Raw genomic sequence first — 14,183 nt, forward strand, 5'->3', positions numbered from 1 at the left:
AGAAACTAAAAATCTCGGAGAAGAGGTAATGACAACTAGATAGGTTCAATGTGAAGGAAAAAGGGATTGCCAGGTTAGATGTGATCATTGTTTTTGGCTGATTCAGGAACTCTCAAATCCCTTGCAAACTCACAGAAGCATTGACTCTTTGAGCCTCCCTCACTATTTTCCAATGCAATGATTTTACTGAAACAATCTTGATTTTGTTGCAGAAAGCAGGATAAAATTACCCACTGAAGTAGGCTCACAAAGTTGATAATGTAATTGTTTTGTTTCTTTAAACTGAACACTTTCCCCCCATTCTAATGCTATGCACTTACATCTTTGAGATAACACACTATTACTGTAGGGATGAAGTTCAGCTGAAGCTTCAGCTACGACCATTAAACATGAAATGTCATCACATGAAACAATGATAAACACACAAGGAAGGGTAGCATAATTTCTAAACTAAGACAGGTTGCATGAGACAGCTATTAGTGTCACTTTTTAATTAAAAGCACAAACCATATTTCAAGAAAAGTGCATTCACAAATCATTAAATTATTTTTTCTTTTTCATTTTCCAGTCACTCCGTGCTCCTCCTCCATACACTAAGGCAAACAAAGATTTCATTGTAACCTTAGAAATTACCTGCTTCATAACAAACAGTATGGCTCATTACCATGATCTCATCAAATGGGTCAAACTAAGTTCAGACATTTCTTAATAACCCTTTTCCTTGTTCATATGTATTTCATGAAAAATGAGATATTCACAATAGCTGCAGAAAGACAGAACATCTTCATACATACTCTTTACAGATAAATTGATGAGGAAAAACAATGAAAAGATCTCAGGGTTCAGACTGTGAATGACAGATATGCAAATGAAACAGGTTGCCTGTAAGTCAGAAAGAATATTGGCATCCTTTATTATATTCATAAAATTCCATTATTTTTATAGAACACTAGAACATCAATTCAAAATGTAATGCCTGTGCTCTGAATTTGCACACTTACAATAAAATGAAGACATAAGGCACACTTACAATGCATTAAAAGACACAACAATGCATTACATTCCATGGCATTTACAGATACTTCTTGAGGACATGGACAATTGATGTTTTATGGATTGTTTGCCCTCAACTAATCTGCTTATGTTTCCTCTTTTACAATTTATGCATATCACTGAGGAAAACAAGACTCTAGTAAACATCTGCTTTCTAGGCAAAGATCTGAATAGTCATATTCATACATTTAACTTCTTTAAAAATAAATGCCATGCCACTTTATTTGCCACCAACAACTGTCTAAGAAGCACATTTATTTTCCTTTGTATGGCTTATGTTTATGTGACTTAATGTTTCTGTTGTATTCAATGAAGATGCCTCACCAGTAAACTAATGGGTACACTCCACAGATATTCCAGATTCATACAGTGCAATGTTTTCACAACACAAAGCACTATGGGATCACTGTATGAATCCTAGAATTCCTACCTCTCTTGTGGTTTGCAACTTGAACAGAAGAAACAGTTGACATAGCTAATTTGGGAGCAACTGGATAGGTAATAAAATGAACAGCAAATTAGAAAAAATATCATATAGGAACAAATCAAAATATTAAAATAAACATCTTTATTCTCTAAGTTTTGAATTTAACAATGGTTATTTTTTTGTAAGGAAAGGGTAAAGTTACAGAAAATGACAAGGAAGGGAATGTAATTCACATCTATGCACTGTGGCAGTTTTGTGTTAGAGGTTATTTGGTGGTTTCTCCCAATCCATGACAAATGACTATATGGTAACCAGAGTGGTCTGAAAAGGGTTTTATTGAATTTGAATGCACATTTATTCTGGCCAATTAGCATAAACCTAAACCCCACAATAAAATATTTAGATATTGGCAGATTTCTGTAATCATTCTTTTCATACACTAGCCTTAAATAAAATATTTAATCTATGCTATGTGTTAAACGCTGTAACAATATGCTGCAAACACACAAAAGCTGAATAGAAATACTTTGAAGTTTTTGTGTTTTGTGCTCCCTACCAAAACATCAAAACTAAATTTACTTAAACTCTTATTTTTGGGGAAGAAACACTGAATAATTCTGTGCTGTTCAAAACATATTTTGCAATGAAGTTAGGTCTTAGATCATACACAGTATAATTAAGCAATGAAATCCATTAGAAAAGCTAAGTATAATTTACTTGAGAATGTTTTGATTTAAAATTCTTCTGAATAACGTAGGCTAATCCTTACAGAGAGCAGAGGAAAAGAGATCGGTCGGGGTGGGGTTTTTCTGTTTGTTTAAAAAAGACATGCAAAAACTTGGAAAATACAATGGGAACTAAATGAAATTGCAATGCTAGGTATTTTAAATATATGGTGAATAGTCAAAACGAAAGTACATTTCTAATCCTTACACAGAGCACAGATCAATTAGTATTTTCTGTTTTGTTGGGCACATAGAAACTTGCACATATAACATGGTAGATTTCACATGCACATGGCATATGTTTGGTTTGGTGATTGTGATCCATAGACTTAATTACAGCCCATCTCTTGTAATTCCCAACAGATTCCCAATACATCTCATTTGGTTTAGTGGCCATTTTCTAGATTGTCTTTTCATTAATTTTATTCTCCACCTCTGTGTGTTGTAGCACAGAAAGGACACCCTTTGAACATGAAAGAAAGCCACAGGCCAGATTTCTGCAGGGACTTTTTGGGGAGGAAAGGGCAGTAAATAAGAACAGAAGGAAATTATTTTTATAATGAGCAATCACTTTGAAATGTGCAGTATAGCTGAATACTTCTTCAACTAACAAAGAATCTTAGTTTTATTAGTCATCTTAAAAAGTAATTTTGTTTCTTTCAGTGCTAATCATCATATCACAGTATGTGAGTAATTTTTTGTGTAGAACTCAAATTGTAGAAAACCACGGGTCTTTCCTGCAGAGAACTTGCGTGTATTGTGGATGGCATGAAAGCTGAGAATGCTTCTCAGCTCACTTGGGAAAACAAAGTGGAAACAAGACATTAAAAATGCTTTTGAGGTCAACAGTGACAAGCTTTGTTGCCTTAAAAATCCCAAAACTTACCCAAAACACAGATTGTGCTATCTAAATAAATGCAAACGTATCCTGGGCTTTCTGTGTATCACAAATTTTAGTCTGTATGTCTACTATTCCCATATTTGCAGTGATGTGCACAGTCTGAGTGTTGGAAGACTCCCTTTTCAGGTGAGGTTTGTTTTATAGTTATTTCCTCACAGGACAGCATTACTTAGCACCAGAGAAAAATGAGTTGGATTATCATTGTTACTAATTTGCCACCACGTGGGACTCATTGAGAGCAATTTCAGTACCTTTAGACCACTAGGAATTTTACAGCATCCTACCTTGGTTTGGTTTAGAAACCTCAAGGGAAGAAATATTCGGCCATATCCTATCAAACTTTGGAGGATCTGCATGCATCAGGAAAAATCAGGTTTTGTTATTTACATCTGTGATATTGTTCTAAACAGGCAAGCATATGGACAAAGACAGAGATTACACACAGCTATTACTGGACTAGTCTAAGTTGCACTAGAACAGAACATGACTCCACAGTGAACAAGAAAACAAGCAATTGATGATTCCCAAAACACCAAATGGACATAAAATACTGTGCATAACAATTTCTCTTCTGTGGCTTAAAATATAGTTTTTCATGACAAGAAGATATCCTAGGCCAATATATATGGTTGCAACACCAGGAACAAAACAGGAACATATTGTGTTAAATCTGCTCTGCAGAGATAAAACGACAGTATCAGACAAATATGGACTTCTTACCAAATACACATATCTTACTGTAACATCCTGTTTCAGGGCCTTTTGAGTGAATTACATATCTGTTACCAGAAGAAATATATTTACCAGTAGAGTGGGCCTCTTCTTTGGCTCTCACACTTTTGTGTGTTTCATCTATTTCCTGTCATCTCTGCTGATGTATTTTACAGATTGACTTTTTTTTTGTCATAATGTTAAATATCTGAATTTCTTATAAGTTCTACAAAATGTGTTACTTGCATGAAGCATTTTGTGTGAGCAATAGAATCAGCTGTGTCTCTTTAGAGCTTCATCTCCTTTGATTAATGTGTTCTGGGGCTAGGGAAGTGAGGAATGACAACCCTTAGCAGAATGGTGCTGGGTCTTGGAGCTGAAAGTGAAGGGGATGGGGTTTTGGGGAAGGAAGGAAAACTTGTTTCTCTGTTTCCATCTGCCTAGCTTTGAACATTAGACTTGGACCATGTTTTTATAATCTTCTCTGAGTACTGCAGTGGTTGTGTCGTGTCTGAAACAAACAGAATTCTTCTTAAGGGTCACATCAGCCTTCACTGTGGTGATGTTAGTGGGGAGAGAGCTATTCCTTCTCTTCTATGTATGAGGAATTCAGCTGGGTAGCGAGTAGACTGCAGTTGTCATAACCTGCTTGGCATCCAGGGGCTAGGCCTCTATATCTTTATCTAGATGGTGAGTTTCACTGTTACATCCATCTTAGTGGAAAACCTGAAGGGGAAGCTATAACAAAATGACAGGGGCTTCAAGCATCTGATATTGGAAGGAGGACATCCCAGAGTATCTTCTGACCCATCTGTCAAGGGTGAAAAGAAATTTCTGGGGCCATGGGGCTGTCTGTCCCTAAAGTCCTCCCACACAGAGAACAGTTAAAGCAAAGGATGGGGACCTGCACTGTGCCATTTGCTGTTAGGCAGTCTTCTGCAATTGAATGGGTCAACTTGTAATTTAATCATGATTACATCAGGTTCTTGCATTTTTGTGCTTTTTCCTTACCAATCAAGAAAACAGAAGAAAGAAAAACTGAACCAGTTTGGTAGATTCTCAAACAGTCTACATATTGACTGACATTAACCTGCCTCTACAGGTCAGATCCACCAATTCCCACACATAGGAAGTGCAAGTGCCCCAGTCAGAGTGGATTACAAGAAGTGTGTCTGAGCTGTACCTAGTGAGGTGCTGTGGTAACCCTCACCCCCTCCACTGACACACTGCTACCAAGCACCTGAGCATCCACCTTCCTCCTCCTCAGACACTCACTGACAAATTGCACAGTTAATTCCCTGTCAAATTCTGGTCGCTTTAGGAACACTTAGACTTGACCTAAACATTTTAAAGTGACTGGATATTAGGCATAACATAAAAATCAGGAGTTAAAAAGGAAAAGCAATTGTTATGGACTATGTTGTCCTGCTCTCCCCTGAGCCTTTTTTTCTTTTAGCCATTGTGCAGCATCAGAGTTGTTGCAGAAAACTGGTCACATTTCAGACTGGAGCTTCCAATATCTTACTTGTGTTGTTGAGTACAGTGTGACATACCTGCTATAAGAATTCACATGTATAGTGGTCTTAGGACTAACCCTCTGGAATTTTTAATTTCATAAACTGTAGGTCCTACATAGTAAATCAGATACTTTACATAATCAAACTGATATAATCAGTAATATTTAATATAAAATTTATCCTGATTATGATTTTTCTAAGTAATAGCATGTCCAAGTAAAATCATTCCTTGTAATGCAGGAAAAAAAATCATATTTACATATTTCTTAGAAATTCTGTATATGTTATAGATCTGTGATTGTTTTAGCAAACTTACTTAAAATGGAGGTTGTGACTTACTGCAAGATAATTAAAAATTCCTTGACCCTTTAAATTAGATAACAGTGAACTGAGTTTCTTAATGGGCATCCAAAACAATAAAGAACATATTTACAGTGCCTGGAGATTACCATTTAAGTATTATTACTAGTGATTATTACTGGTTATTACTGATAACTATAACCATATTAGAAGGGATTTCTGGAGGTCATTTATTTCCACACTTTGCTCATGGCAGGGTCAACTTTAAAGTTCGATGAGTTTGTTGAGGGTCATATCCAGCTGAGACCAGCTGCAGCTTGGTAATGTGCTTAATGCTCCTTAGACTTAATGCTTCTGTTATGTGCTTTTTTCAGTCTTTGGCAAAGAAGATATCTTTTACTCATATCCTTTATTCACGGCCTGTATTTCCATCAAGATTACAGGTTTCTTGATAAAGGTCTTTCTTCATATCTTTGAATGTTTTTTAAATGGCGATAACTTGAAATGCTTTATCTGAAAAGGTAGGTGAGATGTCCAAGTCTAAGAATGTTGGATGTCATTCCCACATGTACATTGGAGCAGATGAGTCATCCCTTGAACAGACACTGGGAAGATTCATTTAGCAGCTAGTTATTCTTTCACAGCAACCTGTGAAAATATTTCTAGTCCTTGGTGATTACCACCAAAGGCTTTATTTATAGATAAACCAATCTTTTCCAGAATAGTTCCATGTCTGGAAACTGCATTTTGTAATTAGAGTCATTATTTACCAGAATAATAAATGAATCTTGAAGTATTCTATAAGATGTGCTATTTCAATCTACTGTAAACTATTCCATGACAGTTATTCTGGGCAAGCAAGTCTAAGAAATGTGAAAGAGAGTTTCTAAATGTATGTTTGAGTGTTATTATTTAAAAGTGAAGCTACTGTAGGCATTTTTAAGAGTGGAGGTATGCAAGCTGTGTGACTGAGAAAAAATCAAAGATGACATTTTATATTTGCATTGGATATTTTTGCATTTTTAGTTACTATTGTTCCAAAGCCAATTATATGTAGAAAGTAACTTTTGGAAATAAATTTTAGTTTCATGAAGTAAGGGAAAACTTACTGCATTATATTTATTAGATATATGATTATTTCCTTTTTCTCCTTCCAATCTTTTTTTTTTTAATTTCCTCCCTGATATACAGTATCAGAATTACTTCCAATATTAAATGAAGAAAATCTGTCTCAAATATTCATTGGAAGTACAGTCTGCACCATGGGCTATATCATGTTTTCAAACTGGAGAAATAAAGGAAATGAATGGGTAGTTTCAGCCTAATTCCAACCAGACAGCTGCACATGAAAAAAACCTGTCATGATCTTGGCAGAAATTAATGGCATTTTGTTGGTTTCTCACTCCAACCAAGTGAGAGCTGGCAGTAAAATGAAAGTGTATTCCCAGTGAGAGGGGCTGTCCCTGCTCAGGGATGAAGGCAGAGGTGATGGAGCACAGGAATTCTCCTCTGCTGCCTGGGCACCTGTGCTCTGCAGCCAACAGTGCCTGACCACCTCCTCAAGTGATCCTGCTGGCCCAGCCCACAGACAGTGCATCTGCTGGAAATTACTGCCCATAAATCTCTAAGTCTTAAATAATGCTTACTAGTGGCAGACAGGGAGCACTTGTGTTGGCAACTATCATTATTAATTTAATTTTTAATAACAATAAGGAACCCCAGTGAGATATGCTGATTAAGGTGTTTTCTAACTTCCTTTCAATTAAAAAAAATTAATTAAGAATGTATCAGTATAAACTTAATGATTCAGTAGAACTTCATGTCTCTAGCCACAGAAAGCTGGCCTTGCTGCTACCTATTTTAAACCATGAGTAGGCAGCAGTAAATATCTGTTCTCAATTATAGATGCCTCCTGAGGACAGTGGAATTATGACAGTTGGTTTAGTTGCTAATATTGAACAAAAAATTTAGGATTTTGAAGAAATAATGCTCACTGAAATCACTGGCAGATTTAGTAGCTGCTGGAGTAATCGAGTGTGTTTATATCAGATTGTATTCCACCACGTCTTGCAATCATCATATCATTGTTACAGCATTTCTATCTCTTTTGGTCTTTTTGAAGCTATGATAATCTACCTCACATAAAATTTGCCTTTTAGCACTTTAATTAAACTGCAAAATCTAAATCACTGAATGGAGAAATGCTGATTTTTTAAAATCAACCTTTTATTTTATTAAGTTAAAAAAAATACTTGGCCAATATCAGGCAATCTTTCTTGGAGCAATGTAGGAAGTTTCATACCTGTTCCTTTGAAGAAAGGAGAATTCTGCATAAATGTGAAGATGTGGTTGTTTTATGGTAGCTCCACAGCCATAACAGCTTTTATAACTGTTGGAAGAATTTAAATGTAATTAGTTCTTTATGTGTCCACTTGTAGAGTAAAAAAGAAAGCGATCTTTTTAGAGGCTTAAAAATAATCCAAGGATCCATCTCTGGAAACCTTCAGATATCAGGAAAATATACCACTGATTTGAACAAATTGTTGGCTGATTCTCAAAATAGCCAGGGCTGAGGAAATTCTTAAATTTTAAGTATTTCCACTAAAATTTTTGTAGATGTGCACAATGAATTCAAGTACTTTGGAATGAAACATTTAGGTACCTTTTCATGAAAAAAAAAGAATTACTTTGTTGATAGTTTGCAGGGGTTGTGTTGTTATTTTATATTTGGACTGGTTCTGCTTTTTTCTTTTAAAATGTTAAAATTGTCTGATCACCTGGAATTACTGTACAGTAATTCACAACTGATGAACAGTAAATCAAGATTTTTTTTTTTTTTAGATCACTATGCTGATTTGGAAACCTCATTCTTTGCTTTAGTCTGTGAAATAAGCTGATTACGTGTCTTAAGGAACAGAAAGAAAAAGATGAGAGGGTAACATAGAAATGCATTTTTTTCCTGGCAGTTTCCCCCCAAGCTTTGTAGATAATTAGATTTTAAAATATCTTTTTGGGTCATGTCTACTCCGTATGAACTTCCTTGAGCAACTGAGCTCAATATGCTCATTTGCATATTGCAAGTGCCATGTGTTTTGCATGGGTACTATGGTACATATTGGAATGTTGATATCTTATTTTCTAGAGTATCCTATCACTGGATTATTTATTAGTGGTTAAAAGAAAGATAACTATGAACTGAGTAGTTCTCTGTGTATTGCAGCAAATCAAAAAGCATTGAAAACACTATGTGATTGATAGACTGATTTAAACTAACTCAAGATGATCATGGAAAACTGGAAAGAGGAATGAGAAACAACTCTAAACTGTCAGTGGCTGTGTCTGAGACTGCTGAGCACAGCTCTTCTTATCTGTTAAAATTGGTGGATCTGGCAAAACCAAAACTGAAAGGAAGGCTCCCCCAAATCCCAGCCCAAGTACCTCGCAGTGCTCCCTGGGGCGGCACTGGTGGTTTCTGACCCTGCCCTCAAAATCACTTTATTTTTTTATATATTTGTCCCAGCGATTTAGCAAAGAGGTGGTTTCTGCTCCATGCTGGGCTCAGTTCTGCTTCCTCACCTTCAGGGGTCACACCCTAGCTATATAGCAGGAAACTGGCTTTGTTGGGACTGCTACCAGGTCAAACTACCCATAATGGAATTATTTGGAATGTAAATTTCTCTCAGATCCAGTATTCAAATGAGCACATCATACCACAAAGACTGTTTGTATTTTCTTTCAGCTCAGTAATGTTTTAATATAGTGTAAAATCTAATTTTTAAAGCAAAAGATTTGAAGAGCTTCAAAGCATGAAAGGAGGGAAAACAAATACTGGCTTGATATTATAATCAGTTATCTAGATAAGGTGATTGCCTTAGACTGGAAGCCTGATTAACAATATTATTTATTAGAAGGTCAGATTTGGATACAATTAAATTGAAATGAGAACTTTTTGTTTATATGTCCAAAATAATAGATACAGTCTGAAGACAATATTTGAATGTTTTAAGGAGATAAATATCTTAATGGTCTCTCAACAGTAAGCTTTCTGTAAAACCTGACCTCAAATAATAATAGAAAAGTAATGTACAACCTAGTTATGCATGTTTATGCCCTGCTGACATGTGTTGGGTATAGACTCTAGTTCAGAGCTTGGCATGGTAATGGCTTTGCTCACACAATTGAAGATTTAATAAGAGAACTTCTTGGTTACTGCAAAAGGGCAAAATCCAGTCCAAAATACTTTGTGTTGTTATTAAAAACAAACAAACAAAAAATCCACTAGTATTTGCTCTCACCACCTTTTAAAGTATATATTTACCATATTAGAATTCCATTACAATTGTGAAAAACAAATAAAGCTACACTCATCCAGACACTATTTTAGCTCCAGAAACATACCTACGAGATTTTTCAAGGTTAAGAAAACCATAAAATAAGAAAGTGCCCTTTTTTTTTTTTTTTACATCTTCATCTTGCATTCATTATCCTTTAAAAAAAAAAAAACCCTCTTAATTTAAAATTGACTCTAAGGAAGAACAAAAACATAGAGAACAAAGAAGAAAATACTGTTTGGTTATTGTGATTGCATCTTGCACTTGGGTGCATGGTCTGTCTCTAAACTCTGACTCATCTGCCAGCAGCAGGCTTTAAGGTGATAATCACCCACACAGAGCTATTTGCACATCATGTCTATCTTATCCTCTATCTAATTATACCCTCTATAACAAACTGTTTAGCATAATTAGTGGAGTTATGCTTTATGGAAAAAAAGAAGCAGTAGCTTAGAAGACTCAGCTTTTGGAAGGCATACATGTACAGATTAGTAATCTTGGTATTTGGTCATAATAATGAACATTTTTTATGCACTGCTCTATGTAAAATTGTACAATCATTATTTTAACAAGTAAAATAATGCAGTTTTCAGAATATTTACATACTGTATATAAGCATTGCTTAAAATTATGAAATGGTTTTGGGACTCATTAATTGCTAACACTTTCACCAGTATTTTTTCAGACATGGCTGAAAAATGCTGAAAGAGCCAGCATTGTAATCAAGAATGCTGGAAATGATCAGAGAACCTATTATTCTACTGATAGACAACAGCAGGTACAAATGACCTTAATGGGAAAGCTCTCAGGTTTTTTTGTTTGCTTTGTTTTCTTCTAGATGATCAGAAAGGATGTTTACTAATGACCACTCTTTTTTTGTGTTCCAATTTTAGTGCTAAGCTGCTTTAATACAAAATCCTTTGAGGTAAAAAAGGAAATTAGAGAATAATACATATATGTGCACATCGGTGAATATATTTTATTTTTCTTTGCTGGCTTTCATTGCAGTCTAAAAAAAATGTTAAATGAACATTGCTTGAGGTGGCATCTTCTTTGCATGCTGGAAGTTTAGTGTTTCTAACACCCCTATGTCCCAACCCCATTCTCCTTATAAACTAGAAAAAAGCTGGAAGCACACAAAAGCCAATACCCCCCTGTAGGTGTTTGCTGCCAGGCAAAATGAAACCCAAACTGTATGTCCTGAGAGTAACTTCCTGCCCCCAGATGGGGAAAAACTCTGCTAATATGAAAACAAATACTGTGTTAGCATAGACAAAACAAAAATAATGCAGAATCCATTAAAGCAGCCACGACTAATTAATCTTGTTTGGTTTTGTGTGTTAATTGGACTTCTGTTAAATTCTCTTTGAGAACAGGATAAATTTATGGATTCTATCCTTGTTTAACAAAAATTCTGCTATTTCTGTGTTATAGGAAAGGTGTCCAGAACATTAAGCAAGTAGAGTTATTTCTCCCCTGAGCTATTTAAGGAAAAACACATGGAAAAAGCAAGCAGTATTTACTTGTGCTCATGAAGAGATGCTCATACTTCACCCTTTTTAGGTAGGCAAAGAAACATATTGAATTCTACCACATATTATCCCAAGACATTTACAGCAGACTAAAGATAAAACAGATTTGCAGAAACTCTTGTATTTCCTACAGAATGTTAAACAGACTTTTCTCCGTTTGTAATAAATAAACTGTACTAATCACTGTATCAGTGTAAAATACAAAGAGGTCAACAATGCATCCTTTCAGCTCACCATTGTTCAAAAGGTATTTGAGTTTCCCTATTAAGTTTTCAAAGGCCAACATCTGCTGATGCTCAGAAATGGTAGATGTGGTGAGGAAGGCTGTATGGAGGGTGAAGTGAAAACACAACCATATAGACCATGCAACACAGTAGTAAGAAACTATAGCACAATCAAACTCCAAAGAGCTATTTCCCGTTCATCCCATTTCTGTTATTAATGGCAGGAATATTTCTGAGAATGGTAACATAAACTTATTCTCTTTCATTTAGTTAATTTTTTTTTTTTGCAATGAAACATATGTATAAACACAAAGTTTTGAAAATAGCACATCACTATGAATCTGCAGGTGTGCAAATACCAGAGGAGACACTAGAGCAGGCAAATGACATTATTAAGATTTAAGGCTTTCATTTGCACATTATTGTCATTGATGCTGTTTTTCTATTTAAAGCAGAAAACAGATGCTGTGGTATTCAGCTGCTAAAACTGCTCGCACTTGCAAGGGAGATAGTTTTGATAGTATTTAACTTGCCTGTCTAGAGCTTAACAAATCAGTGCTATTCATGAGCTTAAGTAAACTGAGTTGATTATAAATTGATAGTCCTGACCCTGCATCATAAAAAGTGAGACAGTTTTACCCAAATTGTTAAAAACTTTTCACTTGGATAGCGGGTATGGCAAATTCCATTTAACAGCTGTGATATTTTATAACTGTGATTGTCCTGTACTATGCAAGTTGTGCCCAAAGTATTTGCAAAGCTGAGGCTGTGAGGAGTATTCTTTCCTTGAGCCACAGCAGGATCCCATTTCTCCCTCCCTGCTTTATTGGCAATTAACTAATGTGCCATGACTGTATGCACTCCTCAGCTGTGGAACTTAGCCGAGGCTCACAGCTCAGCTGCTGTGCACTTGGTCTCTGCATATGTTTTGTTTAAGTAATCATCTATTTCATTGATATAGTAGTTCTTTATGTAACGATGTCATGGTTTGTTATAGTTTAAGAGTTGTATTTCGGTACTTTGATTGCATACAGGAAAGCATTTTTCTGTGAAGGAACACAATTCTATTTATTTTGTGGAGTAAAGCCGAGTTCAAAGCCCACTAGAGTTAATGCAGATTCCAGCAGATACGTTGCATTTGCTAATCTACTTCATAGACATGAAAGCTATTCCATTTATAAACTTTTCCATCTGCTCTTTGAATGTACACACACATATACATACATGAAAATTATTGGTCCTATACTTCTGTTATTAGCAAACACTTTTCTTCAAAATGCTCAACAAATATTTTCTCTGCAGCAGTGTCTTAATTCTTTGTGTCACATTAGTTTTATAGGACTCAGTGCTCATCTGCTGATAAGAATCGATCAGAAAATCTGGGGCTGAATGCAGATATAAGGAGTGACATTGTCTCTGACCAGGTAATAACAGTTACATGTTAATGCCAGAGAGGGAGGCCAATACACAGTCCCTGCACCACAGGGCATGCTGTCAGAGAAACATTATCTACACCAGAAAGGGATGTTGGGAAATCAGATCCATGAAGCTGAATGACAATGCAAAACAATACTGGTTTTATTACTTACTACCAATACTGGAAATACTGGGTATACCTGCAGAGAAAGAAAACACAAAGAAGTGTAGTTAGCTGTTTGCTGTAGCTGGCTGAGCTATTACACCTAAGATTCTGAAAACATCTTCAGAATACTTTATCAATATATAGTTAAACTCAAGCATCTGCCATTATGTGCCCAGTCCTTTATAAATGCAGAGTCTTTTAGATTTTTCAGTATGGGGCTGCAGGGACCACTAAAATGCATTGACAGATGGGATCTATACCAGCTCTCTGAACTTCATGAATTTGTTCAGAACAGTTTTGTATTTCAACTAACCAGCCATTAGGTTTAATGCTCTAGATAAAAATATCAGTCATGCATGTATTATACAGATCTGTGAGAGTAATTTAACCAAGGGATAGATGCATTGCTAACTGCTTTGGCCAGCTGCTTAAATCAGTTGGTACCTTCTGTTGCATTAATTGTATAGAACTATTTTTCCCTCTTTTACCTGACAGTTATCTAAATGAAACTATGTAAAAGAATTGTAATTGAGTGAAACAATCTAATGCAGTAGGTTGGCCATATTGATTAAGCCTCTCATTGATTTATTTTTTTTTCCTGTGTTCATTTCAATTCCTAAACCAAATTAGTGCAAGGAAACCATTCCAGAGACAGGTGAAATTTGCCATAAGAGGTGGGGCTGTTAAGGAGTAAAACTCCTTCACTGGATAAGCAGTGTGGGATCTCATGTTGTATAATGCAATCCCAAGAACTAGCTTCTTGTCAGGTCTGCCCTGCCCACAAAACCATGGATATGAAATCTTTTCTGAAATGACATTTTCTTAAGGTTGAATGCTGTTGTTAATGGGACTGTGCCTCATCACTTGGGTTAGTCAGAAA

The 14,183-nt window shown here is 35.7% G+C and overlaps 1 protein-coding gene across 1 annotated transcript in view; it reads right to left on the reverse strand.

Annotated features, from left to right (window-relative positions):
• NTNG1 (netrin G1) overlaps positions 1-14,183 on the reverse strand; it is a gene marked incomplete at its 3' end in the record, with an annotated part of 150,370 nt that overhangs the window by 33,082 nt on the left and 103,105 nt on the right. Inside the window, exons 5-7 of the mRNA XM_053985411.1 lie at positions 13,311-13,337; positions 3,391-3,456; positions 1,484-1,543 (exon numbers count right to left, since the gene is read on the reverse strand). Coding sequence (XP_053841386.1) covers positions 1,484-1,543; positions 3,391-3,456; positions 13,311-13,337 — 153 coding nt within the window. The remainder of the gene's footprint in view (positions 1-1,483; positions 1,544-3,390; positions 3,457-13,310; positions 13,338-14,183) is intronic.

The sequence above is a fragment of the Vidua macroura genome, chromosome 9 (genome assembly GCF_024509145.1).
Source record: "Vidua macroura isolate BioBank_ID:100142 chromosome 9, ASM2450914v1, whole genome shotgun sequence".
NCBI lineage: Eukaryota > Metazoa > Chordata > Aves > Passeriformes > Viduidae > Vidua > Vidua macroura.